General features: G+C 41.4%; 1 protein-coding gene across 1 annotated transcript in view; it reads right to left on the bottom strand.

The window, feature by feature from the left end:
• The window catches only part of CCDC68 (coiled-coil domain containing 68), a 44,117-nt gene extending 22,828 nt beyond the window's left edge, over positions 1–21,289 (bottom strand). The window contains exons 1-8 of the mRNA XM_031692431.2: positions 21,202–21,289; positions 16,750–16,849; positions 9,955–10,050; positions 8,694–8,822; positions 7,451–7,537; positions 4,840–4,971; positions 3,704–3,829; positions 1,734–1,862 (exon numbers count right to left, since the gene is read on the bottom strand). Of these exons, the coding sequence (XP_031548291.2) occupies positions 1,734–1,862; positions 3,704–3,829; positions 4,840–4,971; positions 7,451–7,537; positions 8,694–8,810 (591 nt within the window). The 5' untranslated portion in view covers positions 8,811–8,822; positions 9,955–10,050; positions 16,750–16,849; positions 21,202–21,289. The remainder of the gene's footprint in view (positions 1–1,733; positions 1,863–3,703; positions 3,830–4,839; positions 4,972–7,450; positions 7,538–8,693; positions 8,823–9,954; positions 10,051–16,749; positions 16,850–21,201) is intronic.
• Between the last annotated feature and the right edge of the window lie 1,003 nt (positions 21,290–22,292).

Here is a 22,292-nt window from a genome sequence, read left to right as displayed (position 1 = left end):
ACTTAGCCTTATTCTGGGGTCCTTTCCCTCATCTTCAGTAGGAGTGTCAGTGTCCCTAAGGATCCCTGGGGGAATGAATGAAGGAGGTTCCTTGAGTCTTACCAAAGCCAGATAAACTACAATTGCAATTTCCACAAAGGGACTATAAGTGGTTCAATCACAAATAGAGGTCTAGCCTCTAGCCCTGCCTAGTATATGGTAGGTGCCCAAATATTTGTTGAATAAACAGTTGAATGAATCTATTCCAGAATTCTGGGAAGAACTCACATCCAGTACAGATTTCCCAGGGCTTCTAGGAAATGGAAATTACATTCCAATTTTCTGTGTTAATCTTCAGGGATTGACAGCTAGCCACTAAACCTGACACAGTGTTACTGGGTTTGAGGCGATCACGAGTCTAAATGTAAACGCCACGCCGTTTACTCCAGTGTGACTCAACAACCCTATCTGAGTTCCAGAATCGTCTTCCCTTCCTGAATGCAAACATTCCTTGCTCAGTCTTAGTTTGCTAAAGTATTTATTACAGGGTAAATATCCTAACACTACAAAGTATTCATCCAAATGTTACAGTTTGTCTAAAACATCTTAATGATAGCCTGTCACACCCGGGGAAGCCAGCTCCTAGAGGACATTCCACCCCTGCGGTTCCTGCAGCAGTAAAGCACTCAGCGACCCACCGCCCAACACGGATGTAGCTGTATATTATTATCACTAGATTCATTTATGTTCGGGCTTAATTAATTTTTGCGATTTCTTCATAAGACCTTCATTAAGATTATAAATTTTGGTCAAAAGTGTTATAAATTAAGCTCTTGGGAAATATGTAAAAACTTAATCAAAGCTCCTTTGGCAAAACTACTGAAAGGTGATGCTTTTGGAGTGACATTTCTCAAATAGCGTCAATTCAGGCAGACTCATAAAACAAAATAAGGTTGAGAAGAGTGGAGGCAAATCAGGGAATTAATATAAAAAATATAAAAATGTATTGGGCAATACTTACTACATGTTAAAGTCAATATTCTTATCTACTCCCAATTCAGTTTCAGAGACGCCAAATTTTCTATTTGTTTGGTTTGCTATTAAAAAAAATATGTCTTGGTTTGTCTAAATCCCAAATTCTAAGGCATGCAAAATTAAATTAATGTGCTTACTTTTTATGTGTGCCAGCTACTTCAAGGAACACTGCATGAAACTTTTAATAATTTTTGTTCTATTATTTCTCTTCCCTAAATTGTCACTTTTGAGAGCTCCAATTTCCGTAGAATGGCTTTCTTAATGTGAACTCCATCTGTCCCCGGGGAGTTGTAGGTTTTTACAAAACTAAAGTTGACTTGGGTGGCCCAAAATGGACAATTCATTGACTCTAGTATATAAAAATACTATGTTACAGGAATCCACTATGCTATTACTAATTATAGCTGGACTTTGTGATCTTTTTCATCATTTCTATTCATAGCCTCACCTGGTTCCCCTTTCTGAGACGTACATTTACCAGGAAAAAAAAGCAACAGATAATTATATGACTGCAGTATTTGCAAAGAGGTAAATCAGTAACCACAATACAGGTTACCTTACATGTGTAAGGGAAGAAGCAAACATTATCGAGCACTTCCTAAGGCCTTAAGAGTTGCAAAGTGTACTTTTACTTAATGCTGTTTATTTTCATGTTATTTTCTTTAATCTCCACCCTAACTCCGTCAGGAAGAAATCCCTTAAATTCTTCAGGGGCCTACCTTTTCCATTCTCTGTACAAGATTCTCCAGTTCCGTGATTTGACTATGTTTTTCTTCAAGCTTTTCAGCAATTTCATTCAGGTTTTCAGCACGTTGTTTCAATTTCTGTTCTTTTTCAAGTTTGTTAACCTTTGGTCAGAAAAACAGTTGTCAGACTACTGTTGTAATTAAACCTATACAGATATTATCTTCCTCTGTAATTTTCTGAGTAACCAGAAAAAAACTTAATAACTCACATGTGTTTAGAATTACTTTCTTAAGTTCAGTTTTCCTTCAAAATAAGCCTGATGGACTACAACACTAAATCAATGAAGAATTAATAATATATAAATATTATCTCTAGAATGTTGACATTTGTTACCATAAACATACTATCTGAATTGGTATAAGAAAGAGAGACAGTAGTTTAAGAAAAGCAACTACTATATATAAAATAGATAAATAAGTTTATACTGTACAGTACAGGGAACTATATTCAGTATTTTGTAACCTATAATGAAAAAGAATATGAAAATGAATATATGTATGCATATGTATGACTGAACTATTATGCTGTACACCAGAAACTGATACAACATTGTAAACTGACTATACTTCAATAAAAAGAAAATCTGTTTGGAAACATAAAAAAAAATTAAAATATTTACAAATATGATGATATTATTAAAAAAAGAAAAGCAACATTTTTGACTTTTTCTCAACAAAACTTACTAGAACAAAAATAAAATCTTACACGTTCAAGTAAAAAATGTTTTATAATCAGAAAGTGTCGTAAAAGCAGAATAATTATTCCCACTGTGTCAGGGTTTATCTCCTAGCATAGAGCAGGGGTTGTACCTAAAGATAAAGGCGAGACGCCACCAGCAGGCAGCCCACAGGCCACACTTGGGAGGGGCACGCCCGTCTGCCTGTGCCTTTAATAGAACTAGAGGCTTTTCAGTTAAAAAAAAAAAAGTCTGACTTCCCTTGAAAATACCAGGCAGGAATTCCTGCCCGGGAGCTCCCTCCAGACTGGGGCTGAGTCCCCTTTGCAGGGCTCAGGCACTCCCGTCCACACACACCTGCTCGCTCGTTCCCTTGGTACCTTCTCTGCACCCCGCCTGCATGTGAGCCGTGACCATCACATCACAGCCTCAGGCTTCAGGACACGTTGCCTTTGCCGTGGGTTTCCTACTGCGCTCCTGCCTGGGCTGGCAGAGACCAGGGTGCCCCACCCCAGCCTGAATGACCTTCCCTGTTTTGAGTTTTGACCAAGACAAACATACACACACTTCTCCCCTCCTCCAGTCCTAGAACACACCCTTCAAATAAAGTTTTATTGGTCCTAGGATACATATTTCAGATTTAAAAGCAAACAAAAAAAGTGTGTGTGTGTCTCTGATATACAGAGACATATACATATATTTATATGGTTTTACATTTTAAATTCATATATATTTATATATTAAAATATAAAATATATAATTTGTATTTTTCATATATATATATATACACACATACACTCTTCTTATTTGTTTGCTTACCCTGAGGGATGTATTCCAGGACCAAAAAGTTTTTGAAACAATTTATCTAGTGCTGCAACTTTTCCATTTTAAAGTCAAGTCCAAGGAGACAGAATGACTCAAACGGGGCCACCTAGTCAGTCAAAGGTAGACCCAGTACCAGAAGGGAAGTCACTGGCCAGTGTCTTGGGGTCAGCCCTGATTTCTAGGCTGGGGGGCACTGCCTCGCCTCCCTCCTGCTTGTGCTCTGCCAGGCTCTGGGCAAGGGGGTAACACAGCATCTCAGCAACATCTGGGTACCAGGCTAAGCACAGATGGGGGAGATGGACACGGAGGATGGGCAGCCCGCCCTTCCCCGGGCTTGCCAAGTCAGCTGGCCCTGGCTTGGTTCAAGTCTAACTCCTCCAAAAAGAGAGACTTGAACAGCTTGGGGGTCAGTTCACCAGCACGCAAGCGGCGAGCTCGTACCTGGAGTAAGTATTTACTGTCCTCATGCTTCTTTCTAACTTCTTCAGACTGTGTTTGGTAGCTTTCAAATAACCTCTGGGCCACATTTCTCAGAGCCGCTGCTCCTGCTTCTCTGGAGGCTTCCAGCTAGAAACAAAAGGTCACTGTGCATGTTTTGACATTTACAGTTAAAAGGGGTAAGGACAGAACAATTTGACGGGCAATTAAAAACACAGGCTGTCGCTGTACCATTTGCACCTTCACAGACAATGGATAGAAGGAAAGACGCTGTCAGCTGTTATCTGCTAAGAAGAAAACATAAAATTTGAAAACCCCCTACTTAGTGGGGCTTGTCACGCAGGTGATTTGCACCCTCCAGGCCAAAGAGAGTGCCATGCACATCAGTGCCCTGCATTTATAGACTGCACTCTGCAAAAAGGTCCCCAGTGCCCCATCTGCTTATACACATATTTGCAAGCGTCTTAGCATCAATGTCCACAACAGTACTGAAAGATGTATTTTCCTGAAATAGAAGTGGGACAAGATTGGAACATTAAGGGCAATAAAGCTAAAGTGTCATGAATCTTTCAAGGATTGAACCTAAAGAAATAATCAAGGATGGCTGCAACAATTTACCTACTAAGATATTCAATGTAGGACCGTATATAAAATAGCCAAAAAAGGAAAATATAAGGCACCCAACGATAGATTAACTAAACAAAATAAGGAGACATTTGACTATGGGTGCTCTAATTAATATTGATTAAATGTGTGAAGACTTTTTAAAAAATGTATTGTAGTGAAAACACTTAACATGAGACCTAACCTCGCTAACAAAATTTTAAGTGCACACTGAAGTGTGAACTACGGGCACAACGTTATCCAGCAGGTCTCTAGGATTAACTCATCTTGCACAACTGAAACGTTATACCCGTTGAACTTCTGTAAAATCTTTTCAATAATAAAAATCATCCCCAACATGAAACAGTGAGATTTAATTGATCAAGTGCACAAATGCTTCTTCTCCATGTGCGCGAGCACACGTGTGGACAGATGGACGTGTATGGCGGCGCCTCTGCTCTCACAGATCCACAAATCCATCCTATTGGCTCAAAGGCTTCAAGGACAAACCTAGAAATTTCTCCAAACTGTCGTACCTTGATTTTCAATAATTCATTCTCTTTGTTCAGTTCTAAGAGCTGTAGGTCTTTTCCTTTTATCTTTTCCACAAGCGGGTCCAAACTGGGCTCCATTTCAGAACCAGAGCCACTTTGAATGTTTCCACTGCGCTGAAATGAACAAACAGGAAGATCACAGACCTGACGTTTTCTTTCCTTAACCAACTTTGACACCAGTAACTATCAGCCAGTACTACACACAGCAAGGAAGGTTCAAGTTGGCACAAATAAATCTTTCTAATCTCCATTATCAACGGGAAATTCCAGATCAAGCAGCTGGCCTCTGTATTTGTCCAAATTTGAATAGATTCTAATGCGAAAAGGAGGCCAGAAGTACATCATTCATGCCCTTGACATTCCCTACAGTTTTAAATATATTTTTGAGACCTTTTAGAAGATAAATGATATCCACAAAGCCAGCTGTTTGTTTTTGTTTGATCTAAGTTGTCTGCTGACCTGTGGTTTGAGATGGCCGAGGCAGACACACTGACAACAATTTATCTGCACTCCTATGAAGCTGCTCCTATCAAGGTCACCAACAACCTCCCCCCTGTGATATCAAGTGGTCAATAACTGGCCCTCAATTTACTTGACCCAAGAACATCATTTGGCACTTTCTGAAACCCTTTTTCTGCCTGTCTTCATTGACTCCTTTCTCCTCTGTTTTCCCTCCTAATTCACTAGCCTCACTTCTCAGACTCCTGTTAAAACCCAGCAGGACCCTGTGGGGCCTTCCTGGGACAGACCCCTCCCCCACATCCTCTGCTGCAGCTCCTCCCTGAAGGGCCCAGATAATAGTATCTCAGATACTTTTCCCGAGTTTTTCATATGCTAAAAAACCACCGCCAAAGGGAAGAAATAACTACTTGATGATGGAGAACACGTAGCCCCCAGACCTTCTGGCGCCTAGGGGTGGACTGCCCCGTCATTGCAACATCAACCAACCAGAGGATCGTGCATAAGCTGATCACACACCCTGCGACTCCCCCCCACCTTAATCTGGATGTTAAATATGCTTTACTGAAACCCTTTGGGGAGTTCAGGATTATCTTGGCCCTGTCCTCCTTACCTGGCCCTGCAGGCCCTGCAGTAAACCTTTCTCTGCTCCAAACTCCGAGGTTTCCAGAGGCTTCCGTTTGTTCAGCCTCAGGGTGCGTGGGGCTCGTGAACCTGCCTTCGTCAGCACTGCTGCTTCTTCCCAGCATCTAACTGTTGGAAATCTCAGGACTCGGTGCTTAAATTTTCTCTCATTTCTAACCACTCCCGTATGTTTGGCGATCTCCTCCAGTTTGGGAACTTTCAATACCATCCTTACTCCGCAAATCTCTGCCCCACAGCCTGGACCTTCCAGCGCAGACCGCTACCCTCAACTCCAGAATCAGATATCCAGCCTTCCGCCAGAATCTTCCCCTTGGAAGTCGAACAGGCAACCCAACAAAGTCAGACCTGAATGTTTGATCTTCCCTCTCATTTGCAAGCGTTCACCTTCCGTCCAGTTTCAGAGCACTTAATTGGAGACGATAACTGGGGCTGGCTGTGTTAGTCTGGGAGCCGAGGACAACTAGCGAGACTTTGTTCATGCCTCAGACCCTGTGTCCCCATGTTCTCTGTGGCCACCCTACATCGTGATGACACTGACACTAATGAGGTGCCTGTGGCTCAGGTGAGGCTTAACCTGGCACAATCCAGACAAGGCTGAGTGCAGATTGCTTATCTTGTCAACTTAAATATATGCACAGCCTCAAAGCTGAGAGTTATGTATTATTCGGTGGACAATTCTGAGGACTCAGCCCGGGATGACAGCCTCTCAGATCGCTCTGAGGGACTGCGCTGAAGAGGTAGGGGAAGAGCTAGGATACATAGGAGTTTTACAACAAAGACCAGGTAGTTGGAACAAGAAAACCAGGCATCTGGTTTTAGAATTTAGTGCTTTTCTATGCATGGGAAGGAGCAAACATCTGGGCTCATTGAAAGCATTCTTTTAATGAGCATTTAGCTATCGAGGGCCAGTGTCCTGTCCTTTCTTATTCTGAGTGCCCTCAGAGGGCACCGTTGTGAGTGGCTGCAGAGGCTGAGCTGCAGGCTTGTCTTCACTGAGGGGTGGCAGCAGCTGCTGATGACTTGATGGCTTTAGCATTCTTTGTTTACTGATACAGCTTGCAGTATTTGTCATTCACAATCTTGAGAATAAAAGGCTGATCACCGGGAAAGGGGTGAGTTAAGCTTATTGACTGTCTGATCACTAGCATCACGGCTTCAACTGTGTGTCCACTGGTGCGGCCCAAGTGAGCCTAAAAGGTTGTACCCTGTCTGTCATTCAGAAATGTTGCTGCCATGTCTCCTGGCTGGGCCAACGTCTTCCCATATACTTTAGATAAGTAAGCTAAGTTTAAAATATTCAAGCAAGATCTGGACATTCCAATCTCACCCTACTAGTGACATCTGTGGTTAAACATTTCATACATATGCCGGTTAACATCTTTAGATACCAAGAAAAGATTCCATAATCATCAAAAAAAGTCATCTAAATAAAGTCTACATGGCTTTATGATGAAGGAATAAACGTGGTGCATTCTGATAAATTCATTACCTTTGCATCTAGTTTGCAATTTGTCCTGTTCTGTCTTATTTCATCCTTAAATATTTGATTTCGGATCTTTTCCAGAGTAGTTCGAATCTAAAAGGAAAAAAAAAATGTTTTTCAAAGGCATTTAATCCCCAATACTTTTTTTTTGTCTCTACACCAGCCACAGGGTGCCTAATTTATTTAGAAAGTAGTACATATACTAGGATCTCGGATTTAAATAACCGCCATCAACCTAACTTGCAAGGAGGCTTATCTTGTATACATTGCAGAAAATGTGCATTTGGTCTTTATAACCCTTTCTTAGTCAAACATAAAATATAGCCTCAGTGAATATTATACTACAAAATAATTACTATTTAGTAATTAGTACGTAATACTCTTTAGTTCTTTTTTTTCTATATAGTAATTTAGTACTAATTTACTATTAGTAATTACTATAAAACAATTACTATTTAGTAATCACTACAAAATAATTACTATCTAGTAATTATCACAATATAATAGCTATCTAGTCATTACTAGGGAATAATTACTATTTAGTAATTACTAGAGAATAATCATTCAGAGGAGATCATACAAATGTATACATGAAATAAAAGCCCCATGTCTTGGTGCTCTATGGAATTGCAAGACACTCAAAGATGAACTAATCAACCTGAAAAAGTTACAAACTAATAATGTCCAAATTTTTCCATCTGTCCAAAAAAAATTTTTCATAATAATGTACACTTTTGTCAGCCATTATCATAGGATTCTCATAAGATTTCACATTTTTAATGGAGTACATGCCGGCATGTACCACATGTAATCGTTGGTGACAGTCACCTTGAGCTGCTAGAAAAGGAACAAGGGGAGGAGAGACAGAAACACAGCAGGGAACGTAAACATCTACTTGGCAACTTAGCAGCCTTACTCATGAAGCAACAGAGAAATACTATAAAACAGTAAGTAAGAGGTGCCGTGGTGAACAATGTGGGACAAACTGGGCGCTGACAGGTGTTCTGGACCCTCCTGGCCGTTTATCCAGTTTAACTTCACGTGTAGGAACAGAGGTTCATACCCTCAAGAGAAATTACTAAGCATGTGTTTAAATTTCAGCTACCAAGCTGGTCCTTTGTCAAACTAGGTTTGTTCTTCCTCACGTGTTCTAGGGAGGGAGAAACAAAGCAGACCAAGCCGTAGCAGATTTTACTGTAAAAAGTGTTATCATGCCAACACGATTTCCAGTGCCCACATCCCTACATACCTTTTTCACGTATTCGGTTTCTTCAATGATGTGAGCTGACGTGGACTCACACAGAGCAGAACTGTCTTCTACCTTACCCCTCAGGGTCGCCGCCGGGGTCACTGTTACTGTTGTCATTGTGAAGTCCAGCTTTGGGAAAACATAACTCAGTTAAACAAAACTAACTTACGTGATGTTATAATTATATGATTCATAAACTGAAAGCAGCTCTGTATTAGGCAGTGTAACCAAACATAGTAGAAAAATATTGTAAATTACCGAAATCTGTATATATCCAAAATCCAGGAATTAATTTAATATTAAAACAACACCAGTTGAATCAATCATTGATTAGAAACTTAAGAATTAAACAGAGAAGAAAAAATGTGAAATTTTCCTTTTTAGTCCGTATCATACTAGACTATAAAACCTCGAGGTTTGAGTCCATGCCTTACTCATATTTATATTCTAGCACATTGTAAGTGCTTAATTAATATCTGAGGAGGTAAAATAACATAACAGAATTCTATGTATGTGTGTGTATATATATATAAAACTTATATATGTGTATGTATATCACTTTACACCTTACAGAGACCTTTAATATACTGCATTTTATTTACCTTTCAATAGCCTGTAAGTGTGGAGGTTGCAATCAGCCAAATCCAGATGATGTGAAATTTTATGGGACAAATAACTATTCCTTCCACAAATGAATTATATGATGAAAGGAGAGAAGAGAAATTGCCATAAATTATCTGTCTTAAGGGACCCATGAGCAAATACATTATATGAATCTTCTTTGACTCCTGAGTCAAATAAACCAGCTATATAAAGACATCTTTGAAACAATTGGGGGAATTTTAATGCTGACTGGAGGGCGGATGATGTTAACGAATTATTATTATTTTGCTCAGTGTAACAGCAGAATCATGATATTCTTTAAAAAGATCTTATCTGTTAGTCATACATCTTGAAATATTGGCAGGTGAAATAATATTACATTTGGAATTTTAAAAAGAGTGTTTTACTCTGGTATTTAAAGAGAGGAGAAAATGAGGTGAGGTAAAGATGAAAGAAGTTTGATAAAATGTGGGGAGTTTTTGAAGCTGGGCAAGGGCCCATGGGATTCACTATGTTCCTCTACTACTTTGTTTCTGTTTGAAATTTTCATAATAAATCGGAAAGAACTAAAAAATAAAATAAAATAAAAGCCCTGTGGGGTAGCACGATTAATCTCTTTTTACTGATAAGGAAGAGTCTTGTAAGTGAATTAACGTACCCAAGATCACAGTAAAGCTAACAGAGCTGAAACTCAAACGTTCTTCTTTTTGTCACCGAGATCAAGGGTGTCTCTATCACATTGAGGCCAGGTTCCCTAGTGAGGAAAAAAAAAAATTTAAAATTTAGCAGTGACCTATGCTGTCAGAATATACAAAGAATTTTCCTATTTGCTAGCATCACTTTAAAACTAGATAGCTTCTGGGGATGCCTCAAAGTCCTGCATTTATCCTTTAATCTTCAATGAAACTGGCAGAGTATGCCAAGAATTTTCCATTTTATGTTAAATCCTCTTAGAAAGGCCACTACGGCTTCTATTTGTTTCAGCAGAATTTGACTTGGCAGCCGCAGCTCTGCTCCTGTCTTAGCAGAACTTAAGGGGAACTACTTCTGTTACTCAGGCCTCTGAAGTCTCTCTGGGATTCAGTTCTTAGTCCAAAACAACATTTAAATCCTGGAAGCAAAATAAACATCCACAGAGACAATAAGCATCAGGCCTCACATTATTTATCCTAAAAGATATTCTCTTATGTGTCCTTTATTCTTAATATCAAAAAATTCTGCTCCTTAATCACTGATATTTCTCAAAACATCCTACCTTCTTCCCTCACTGGTTGTGCCATCTTAAACAAATTACATAAAATCTTAGCCTCAACTTACATATCTGTAAAATGGGGTGATAACACCTAGAGTTGTAAAAATGAGGGTTTTTTAAAAAAATCCCACTCAGTGGACAGTAACTATTAATACTGCTGCTCAGATTATTTTATACCATGAACAACCACAGAAAATAAGCAGTCTGCAACAGAGGAGGTGGCTCATGCCTATCTGGTTGCAAAGTTTATGTGCAACTCTATTTGTATGAAATCAAATCCCATTTCTCTCTTCTGGTTCAGAAAACTTTCACGACCACAGCCCTTCATTTGTAGAAAGAAACCCAAGGGGAACTTAAGCCAGCAAAGTCCAAATTGCCATATGGCATTACCGTCCTGGGAAAAATCCATCTTAGCATTTTATTTCTGCCAGAAGTAGATTAGGCAGATAAAATTCTCAAAATAAAACACAATCAGTTAATTAAAGTGAGAAAAGAATTTCATTTGTTTTATGCTAGAGTGGATTGAAGACAGCTTACAAGTGGCATCACGCCAAAAGGTATTATTTCCTAGATCAAGGCTTTTCAAACAGGGCTCCCAGGGGGCAGGGGAGGTGCTGAGCAGACAAGGCTTCGCCGTCTGGACTTGAACCAAAAGCAGCTCTGCTTTGTTCTGTCACACACTGAATTTTTCCATGAGGCTTTCTGTGAAGAAAGATCATTCTACAACTAAAAGGTTGGGAAGCAGACTGTCTAGTTTCAGGGCCTGGCTGCCACTCAGTAGCTGTGTGACCTGGGGCAAGTTCCTTAACCTCTCTGTGCCTCAGTTTCTGTAAAATTCAGATAATATCATTAACAATAATAATGTAAATAATAAACAACATATGGTTGTTTGTGAGTTAACATTTGTCAGGCCCTTAATGCTCAGCACATAATAAATGATTTGTACATGTTTGTCAAATAAGTAAATGAGATATAAAACCATTACCCACAATTACTGTTGACAAGCAGTCTGAGTGGTAGTGAAGAATCAGGGAATACTGCAAACAGTCTGCAGATTGAGCTGGGCTATAAAGGAAAAAAATCTGCTTTGGGGTCTTTTAAGACTAGCAAATCCATGGTATTGATTCTTTCCTTGAAAACAGCACAATGCATCAATAATTTGTCAACATCCCCAACTGATTATGCTCACATCTGATGAACAATTTACCATCATTTTTGACCACAAAGCAATTCATACACGATTGTGTATTATAATCCATCGGATAAACCAACACATCTCTGGACACCCCAGATTATGTAACTAAACCTACTTCTCTGATTAATGACATAAGGATGGCTCAACCATTTGAATAAACACATATAAGGTACCGTTGTGGAGTAAGTTTTGTACCCCTCTTCCATTCATACGTTGAAGTCCTAACCCCAGGACCTCAGAATGGGACATTATTTGGAAATAGGGCCGTTGCAGACCTAATTAGGTAAAATGAGATCGGACCGGAGTAGGGTGGCCCCTAATCCGCTATAACTGATGTCCTTGTAAATAGGGGAAATTTGGACACAGATGCATACGAGGAGAACTCCACTTGACGTTGAAGGCGAAGATCAAGGCAATGCTTCCACAAGCCCAGGAACACCGAAGATTGCCAGGAAAGGACCAGACGCTGGGGGCGGAGCATGGACCAAATTCCTCCTTACAGCCTTCAAGGAACCAGCCCTGCCAGCACCCTGATCTTGAACTTCTAGCCCCCGGAACCGTGAGACAAGGAAGTACCACGTTAAAACCACTCAGTTTGTGGTACTGTATTTTAGCCTCCTTAGGAGACGAATACAGGCACTGTTGATAGTCTAGAGATTCTAATCAAGGTGTTTCCTTCCTCTGTTTAACCCTTCATTCATTCATGTTTTAAATATTTATAGAATGAAGCTGCGTTAGGAGCCGCGGCCGCAGAAATGAGTCAGAGACCCTGCTCTCACGGGACTTGCAGTACAGAGGGGCAGGCGGACATTAAACGAAACAATACATACAAGGGGAACACAAGCAGGGGTGGTGACGAGTGTCACGAAGAAGAGTAGAGCAGGGTAATAGAATAAAAAAAGTGGTGCTGTTTTGGATGCGTGGGGAGAGACCGCCAATCTGAAGAGGTGGCATTTAAGCAAAAGACTAGAATAAAAGGAAATGAAGCCGCGTGGCCATGTGGGAGAAGGGGATTCCAGGCAAAGGGCAGAGAAAGAGCAGAGGCTGGAACTTGCTTAAAGTCATGTTCTAAGAAAAAGGTCCGCAGTGTACTTTATCCTTTTTTTTTTTTTTTTCAACAGACTGAAACCTGTTAAGACTTTCAATTTGCCTAGGGAGTTTTCTCCTTAACCACTTAAAACAGGTCTAGCCCTGCCTGGTATGGCTCCCTCTGGGTTGAAGGAAAGGCAGGGTACAGCAAAGTCTGGGGTGCTGTCAGGGGCCATGGGGTTGCTGACTCCGGTCAGCCCATGGAAGGAGCAAGAAAGGGCAGTTGCCTACCCAGCGGCATTCTCAACTCACGTCTGCGGGTGCTGATTGAAAAGCACCATAGTGGATGCTGGGCTTGGAGCTCCCTCCCAGGTAGGTGGGCTCACCGTCTATATGAGTCTGTGCAGGAAGGATCTCTTACTTGTTCTTCCTCACTCCCTGGGGCTGGAGCACAGATACCAGTCCTAGACCCAGCCGCCTGCACCCTCCCACCGGGACATGCCGGTAAGAGACTGGCCCTCAGGCTTGTTCCGTCATGACTCTTTGAAGGAAGGGACTCTGGTACAGAGTGCTGCTTTGTGTCCAGTGGCAGGAACAGCAGCATGGTACCCACTGTCCAGTGGCAATTCCAGAAGCACTCTCTCCTGCTTTTGCTACGGACTGATCTTGGCTGAGGCACCAAGACACTGGATTCTTCCGTTTCCGTATCTTGTTTTCCCATCAGTTCTGCTTTGTATTCTTGCAAAACATTCCTTTCCCACTTAGGTTAGCCAGAGTCAATGACTCTGATTAGCAACCAAGAGCCCTGAATGGCTTTAGCACCTCTTCTGAATTTTCAGATTCTCAGTTCTAAGTTAACAATATTGAAATCGGTTTCATCATTCTTGGTCACTCTTACAGAGGCCTTAGAGATTAGAAACTGAAAGAGTAAATTATGACAAAAGTGCTACAAGGGTAATCAGGTTATATGAAGGGGGAAAAGCTAACCTATCTCCAAACCCTTGAAGAGACTGGCCGAGTCAGCGATACTAAATAGCACACCTGTTCTGCAGTTGCTTTACACGACACAACAGTGACATCCAGTGTCAGCTGGCAAAAATCTCAGGTGACTGTGCAGTTTACCTGAAAATGATTGGGCAGTATCTCAAAAAATAATGCATCTGAATGCAGAGCCCAACTCAAAGCTATTTGCAAGTAATAATCTGAGATACTTTAAGTAGAATTAATTCTATTCATTGCTAAATGTTATTCATTTGTATACATACATAGATTTATATCATAGCCAGTGATATAGAAAGCTCTTAGATATGAAATAAAAGCTATTTAGTTTGGGGAATAACAGGATTGAAATATTAGTACTAACATAGTGTACAAATAGACACTACTGGCAAAGCATGGTGCCATTTACCAAAAAATTATCTTCCATATAGTGTCAAAATTAATCATCATAACACACTGTAGTATAATTATTACCTATATATTTATATCTTTCTAGATATATGTATGAGGCAACCAAGTCACAGAAAAGTGATGTTTTTCAAGATCACACATTAACGCCATCACTTGAATCCAAAAAACCTGACCCCAAATCCAACTGTCTTTGTAATGAGACGATCTATCTTCATAGTCCATTGGTATAATTTGAAACTTTGAAAAACAGCTGAAGGTTTCACCCAGTGCCCAGGATAGCAGATAAGCTGCCAGGAGGTGCAGATCACATGACTCCCTCCCCACGTGGGGCAGAGTGGGGAGGAGAGATGCGGCTCTGTTGCGAGCCCACCACACGCACCCTGGGTGTGCGGCCCTTGATAATCCGCAGGAGCACCTCAAGGGGCTAAAGTTATTGTTCCCATTTTACAGATGAAGCTCCGCTGAGGTCAAGCAGACAGCTCAGTCATGACGGTCATGGATCCCAACCCGTGTTTGCCTTCTGCTGTGTTCTGAATCAATTTCGAAGCCTAGTTTCTTGGACTCAAGCTCATTTAGTAGTGGGGGTTTTCCAAAGAAAGTGACTAAGTAACAGTCAAGTAACTCCTGCTGTGAGTCCCCAGGTGTGTCCTCAGGAGCCTGAGCAGAGGCTGTTGTAATAGATTTATTCCACCAACAGAGGCAGTGTGACTTCGTGGCTTAAAAATGAGGGCTTGGGACTCGGTCAGTGTTGCCCACGAGACTATTCTACTTCCTCACTAGCTGGGCAGCCTTGGGAGCATTTTTAAACTCCCTTAGGCTTTAACTTCCTCAGTTGAAAAATCCAGATGAAAACACCTTCCTCACAGGTACAGGACAATTAAATGGGATAATGCATAAAAAGAGCTTATTATGCGGTATCCGGCCATAGCACGCACTCAGAGAACAGGAAATAGTTATGTTCACAACTTACCGTGGACATTTGCTTGTAGGACATCATTTGAAAGTGTCAATGCCTAAGCCCAGTTTTCCCCTCTCTAGTCCTGTCCCCCCGTCCCATTAGTCAATTACTCCTCCTGCTTCGTCCTTCTCAACTAACAAGCAACTGAAAAGCCACTTACGACTTGTCAGTGAAGAAAATATGGAAAGAAGCAGTCGTCACTGACATATCTCCGTCATTTGTAATACTTATAAGGAAGGTGTCCTTTTGGAAAATTTCTTTTGTGGCTTTATAAAATATTTTAAGAGTAAAGGCTCAAGGATTTACAAAATATTGATGGCTTCCTAAACGTGTCTTAGGATAGTTTAGCTTCAACATAGTTTACTTCATTTTAAAAATCATCCAGCGAAGGAGGGAAAAACAGACAATACCACGTGTGGGTGGGGTTGGGGAGCGGCTGGAACTCCCGTGTGTCGCTGGTGGGAATGCAAAGTGCACAGCTACGTTGGATGACAGCACTTAGGCAGTTTCCCATAAAGTTAAGTACAGACTGTACGCCCCAGCAATCTCTCTCCTAGAGGATTTTTATATGTTCCATAAAACACAAATGTTTACGATTGCCAAACACTGGGAAAAATTCAAATATTCACCAACAGGTAAATCCTACCCATCAATACCAAAGAATGACCTACTGATACAATAACAATATAGAGAAATCTCAAATGCATTATGGTGATTAAAAATAGCCAAATCCAAAAGGCTGCGTATTCCATAATTCCATTTAAATGACATACTAAAAAATTTAAAACTATAGACACAGAACACTGAACAGCAGTTACCTGGGGACTGAGAGTGGGGGAAGGACTGACTACCAAAGGGACATAGGGGAATTTTTTATTTTTTCTTGGTGGGACGGTGATGAAAGTGTTCTAAATCTTCGTGGTGATGGTGGTTCTATGGCTGTAACTATTTGTCAAAACTTACAGAACTCTACACTAAACAAAGATGAATTTATATACTTTTATTTTAAAAACAGTAATTCAATTCAATAGTAATTCAATAGCCCAGAAAAAGCAAAATACAACTGAGATTTCAAAATCCAAGGAACTTCACTGATTTTATCGGAACTGGAAGCCACAATTAACTGGCTTAGTTTTCCTTCATTTAAATTGTTGATCCTCCAAAAAGTGTAAATGGCAAAAAATAACAATGGAATCAAGAGTATTAAAAAAGCAAGCAACAGGGCTGCTGACCGGTAGGTAGAGCCGCGGGTCCTGGACAAACAGTCCGTGAAATCTGACATTCAATATGGCGAGAAAAACAAGGGGAATCTCACACGTCTTAGAAAGCTGATCGTGATCACCATTTACTATATTTACTGAGGTGGCAAAGTAGGAGGAAATGTGTAAAAAGTATATAAGAATATTTGCAACAAGGAGATTTAAATCTAATTCTTGAACCTTGAACTCCTTACCTCATCTACCCATCCTTTTCCTTATCGTCTTCTAGATGCATAACACGCATTCATTCTTCACAGCAGCACGCTGGGCCAGTGACTACAAAGTCTCCTAGGGGCTGACCACCCCCTGAAACAGAGGGGACCCTGCCCCTCACCACCCGCTCCACTCACCCTCCTGTGCCAGGAAGGTCTCAGACTGATCGCAGCGCAGCATCCTACCAAAATCCAGGGGCTGACAGGAGGATACAAGGGTGAGATGTGGCTTCTGGTTCTGCGTGAAACCAGAGTGAACGTGAGTGATGAGTGAGTGAAATCACCAAAGTAATTAGAAGACTCTAACAGCTCAGTGCTGAGCAGGCTTTCTTGCTGTTGCTGAAGGGACACGACATGGGGAGAGTGTCCACATCGATTCCAAAGTGTATGAAAGTGAGAAGGATGAAGGTCCATCCTGTATTTGGTATTTGACTCTTAGGAGACATTTGGAATGAAACTGTCAGCGTAAGACTAGAAAAATGCATCTCTCCTGGAAATATTTAAACCTTCACCAAGTTAGAGAGACAGAGAGAGAGGGAATTTACCAACAGAGATTGATCATGTCATCTAATCACAGATCAACAAAAACAGTAGTGTTCTGAGCCAGAAGTTTTAACAAGTTGTTTTGATATTTCCAGCAGACAAACTGAGCTCCCAAAGAGCACACCCAGCTTTGGAAAACGGTATTATTTGGTTCCAAATTTTAGAAGCTGAAAAATAAAATCCTCTGCATTCCAAGTTGTCGATAAAATAGAGCTTCAAGTTATCTGAATGCTCTTTTCTTCCCCAATAGGAACTTGCAATGCCAGCAGTAACTTACAGGCATTCAGAGACATAGTATATTCTCTTTAGTTTTACAGAATCTCCTAACTTTTTGTAGAAGAGCTTCCACTCAACTGAAGAAATCTTCCTAAGAGGATCTTTAAGCATAAATTGCCACGCGTGATCCACTAAAAATGTGCTTGCCATGAAAGTTGATAGCAAGCAGGATGAACGTGGATGGATAAGAAAACGGCTCTGACTGGGGCTCTGTCCCAGGTCCCTGCTTCCTAAGAGAGGTGAAAAATAAAAGCCAATGCTTTTGTAGTGTTAGGAAGTTCTTATTTGGTTTGTGCTGTAGACTTATAGACATCACCACTGCTTAGTAAGATCCTGGAATAATTTATAATTCTAGTCTAGCTCTCATAAAGGCCCTGGGGAAAAAGGACAGGCATTTCTTCTGTTTTGGATTTTCAAAGCTCCAATTATCGATTTAGTAAATCAGCAAACAATTGTATCAGTTTCATTCTTATCACAGTCATGGAAACTAAGGAATAATAAAACTAAGGGCTTGTAAATCCAGATGCACTCCCTTCTGCTTTTTGGCTTAAGGCTACAGCCATCTATAGATGACTCATGCTTTATGTTAAGTGTGCCACTGAAATATGCAATTAAGAAGTGCTTAGGCTGTTAGGAGTAGTTCAGTTATCACCATTAAGTCAAACAGTCATCAAAATCCTCCGACTTTAAAAGCAAATTATTTGTAAAGAAAACGTAGCACAGGAGGGGTATGCTCTTTACACATGTTACTGTCCAGGGTTGAACATCTTCGAAGTCCAGCCTAGAATATTAAGTGACTGATGCCTCCTGCCACTGGCACGGGGTTTACTATTTGCTATTTTCATGGAACAGCACGGAAGGATCACAATGATGACACATTCGGTAGACATCAGTGATCCGTACTAGGAGTATATTTTTTATAAATATATAGAAGAGTTTGGGTCCTATCAGTTATTTTAAAATTGTGCTACCATGGAAGCTGGACAAAAATATGTCTTACCACTTAAATGCTAGTGCAGAAATGTCCATCAGCTGGTAAGTGAAATGTGATGTAGCCAACAAACCTTTATGAACGTTAGCTAATGATACAAAGGAACCACTAGTGACACTTGCTACAACCTGAATGAACCTCCAAAACGTGATTCTAGCTGAAAGAAGCCAGATATTAAACACCATACATTGTATAATCTCACTGTAGGCGCTGCCCCAAAAAAGTGAAATCTAAAGAGACAGAAAATAGACCTAGGGGTTGCCTGGGGCTGGCGGTGAGAATGGGGAGTGACTGCAAACAGACACGTGAGATTTTGGGGTCAGGGATGATGAAAATGTTCTAAAATTGGACTGTGAGCATAGTTGCGCTACTCCATAAATTTACTAAAAAATCACTGAATTGTACACCTGGGTGTATTTTATGGTATATAAGCTATACCTCCAATAAAATGTTTTTTTAAAATAGCAAAAGAAAAAAATGGGCCAGAATGCCTTGTGTAAAGTCACTTTTTTCCTCCAAGGTAAAACAGGATCGTAGTCATTTTTTTTTAACGTACAGGGAAAAAATAACTTGGAGGATAACATTTTCTTGATTTGAAGATGTTCAGTCATTGATTTTTCTCCCCTGAATTACTGGCGTCTCCTATTACAAGTCTAGTTTTAATTTAATTTGCATGAATTGATATTTAGCTCTTTCAGGTTTAATATCTCAATATTTCATAGTATTTAACTCAGAAAATATGATCCCTAAGTTCTTCCCCAACCTAAGCAAGAGACAAAATGGCCCTACAAAACATGTAAGTTCCTTTACAATTTTTAAATTTGACTACTCAAACCATTGTAAAAGAGTTTGCGATTTGAAACTAGTCTAGTTTCAGTTCCTGCCCAAAGCTGATGGATGGTGATTGATACGGTTCCTAATCTAGAGCCTTGGGGCTGTCCTGAAGGATTCCAATATTGTGTAAATTCCATCAGGATAAGAATGACTTATTTACACAAAGCCATATCCCCCTGTGTCTCTAAGACAAAATATAGTGCCTCGCACAACAGGCACTCAATAAATATTGGTTCAATGACTATATGAATGGGCCTGAAAATCCACAGGGGCACCAAATATTTTCTAAAACTGAGAATATATATACACAGGCTTTTCTTTTCCAAACTCATGTGGATAGCTGTCTTCATGTTTAGTAAAATGTCAATTCACTTTAACATGTTATTAAATTGATAGTGACATTTTGCCATTATGAAATATTTTTCTAGCAATAAATGGCCATATAATTTTGATGTAAATATCTCAGTTCAAAAATTCGAAGCCGCTACCTTAAAAGACTCTTATTCCCTTCAAAAATCTTCAGTTGGTTCCTTTTTTCGGTCATCATTTGAGACAAATAAACATACAGCTCATTTTTTCAGTTTTGGGCAAGTCCAGCTTCCATTTCCCGGCTTTGTCCACAATCTGGATTCCAAGTCAAGCCCCGTGTCCAGCCCCTTGTAAACCAATAAGCTACCGAACACCATCCCTGTTCCTGAAACCACAAAGGTGAGTAATACAACTGAAATGGTGTCTGCGTTTATTTCAAAAGTCTCTTTTTAGTTAGTGCAGGGTTAGGTACTAAGTTTTATTCGGCAAATCACAAAGGTAAAAACCTTAAGAAGTTTGCCTAGGTCACAGGAAGTGTAAACCGTTTTCGTTGTTTTTCTAGCAGTTAAGAAGCCCTTGCCTTGGGCACAAATTCCTCCTTGTCAGGGACCTTCATGCTTGGATATTCCAGAGTAGGGGGAGAGGGGGGAGGAAGGGCCAGAGTCAGGAGACAGCAGCACCACTTGTGTCCGCTCGGGTACCTGAGACTCCAGCTCAGATCGTGTTTCTGGAAAACCAGGCTTCTGAGGAACTGAATATTTAATAGCATTAGGTAAAATCAAAAGGACGGATTATCTTTTCCTTATTGCGAATGCAGGCCAGTTCCCTTTGGGACATTTCATCTGGCCTCTATACACCAAGAAGGAAAACAGGTTTTGATTCCTAAAACCAGACAAATATAGTACAAATGGTAAACAGACACAGCTCATTATTTCTGTAGCTAATTACTTCTTTTCAACCACATACATAGATTTTTTTTTGAAGAAGAAGAAGAAGAAGGTTGAAAGTTTACAGTCCCGTCATCCAATCTAAAATCTACCCTTTCCGTAAAATGGCACGGCTCCTTCCCACCACTGCGAGGGGCTGAGTAACCTTCAGCTCAAAAATCCCATGACAGTGGAGAACTGTCAGCCAATAGGCTGGTGTCTTTTTGCGACACCTGCCGCTACAGAAACCAGGATGAATGAATGAAGGGTAAGACAACCAACTTCACCCAGTCATTCGTTTATGCTCTTAAAAATTGTGAGCGCGGTGACCTGTTAAAGTCGCCACGCGACAGCACGTTTTCCAGAGAGCTTTCTTCACCGCCTCTGAATTGTGGGGACCCCTGGCCAAAGGGGTTGCATAACAGCAATCTAAATAAATAATCAGGTAATCAGGTATACGCTGGGCTAAGAAGTGGGTATCCTTTCTCCGGGAAGGCAATTCTGTGTTCCCGGAAGAGCACAGACTTCTGGCCCAGGGAATCCGAGTCCAGAAGAGAGGTTTACAGGGAGAACATCCTCCTCACCGAGGATCTGTTTACAGGAAAACGTCCCTGGGGCGCTGGGCGGCGCTGGGGGCCCCGGCTCCAAGGGCACCTGGACATCCGTTCACCTGGGGGGTGGCCTGTGCGCGGATCGCCAGGGGTCGCCTACCTTGGAGGGCGCTCAGCGAGCGGAGGTCCCGGAGCTGCTCCTGCCCTGGGCTCTGGGCCTCCAGCCGGTCGGCTCCGCGGGGCGGTCGTGGCTCCGCGGTCCCCAGAGTGAGCTCCGCCCCGCAGGGCGCGCCCCGGGCAGAGTCCGGCGCCCGAGCGGCTCCGGGGAGGGGCCTGGGCTCCGGCCGCTGCCGGACGCACACGCCCGGCTCCGGGGGCGCCCCCGGGATGCGCTCCGGGCGCCCCAACACACAAGTCTCCGACAGTGCACACCTCTCAGCACCTGAGTTTCAGACTGACCTCTGTCTCCCTTTGAAAGTTCGTAAACTCTTAGACCTGGGGAGAAAAGGAAACCCATGCATCGTTTCTTCTACCCCTCACATTTACCGGTTTTGGAAAACTGCAACTCAAATCAGCCCCCCCCACCCCGCCCCAAATCCAAGGGCTTAAGGGCTTTTCAGAGTCTTCCTGGGAACCCTACAATTATGATTCTCACTCCAGTAAAAGGAAGTAAAAAGAATTTTTTTCCCCCAACAGATAAACTTCTGGAATGGTACCCAGTTAGAGAAGTGAAAGTTGCTGGTTGTTAGCTGAAGTGTTGGTTAACTAATCCTTGTGGGTCTATTAAATGGATGTATTTTTCAGAGATAAATCATGTTCCAGAGATAGTCGTGGACATTTATTACCACTTTAAACACTGAAGAAATCCAGCTGTTGCCGAGCCTTGCTGGGGTTTACTCCTGTTTGCATTTGCAAGTTGGTCCCACAAACACCACGTTTCCTCCTTCTGAGCTGGTATCTGGCTCAGCCTTTGACGCTGCCCTGCTTTCTGAGACCCTCTCACCTCTCTTCCTGTCCTTAACCCTTCCTGGAGATGGAGATCTACTCCATCAGTCCAAGTTTCGTCGGGTAAGCAGAGAATGGATGACCCAGTGAGTAGTCCAGCCCCACAAATTGTCTATCTTTCATGTATTTTTGACAAAGTTACTAACTTTGTATTTAAGTCTCACCATGTCCAAGAATAAACGGATGCGATCAGAGGAGAAGAGATTTTTGTGCACCTTTTTGGGAGGAGAAAGGAGACTGCAGCTG

This window comes from Vicugna pacos, chromosome 30 (assembly GCF_048564905.1).
Source record: "Vicugna pacos chromosome 30, VicPac4, whole genome shotgun sequence".
Lineage (NCBI taxonomy): Eukaryota > Metazoa > Chordata > Mammalia > Artiodactyla > Camelidae > Vicugna > Vicugna pacos.
Note: the sequence above shows the minus strand (reverse complement) of the source record. Positions and strands in the feature narration are given on the sequence as shown.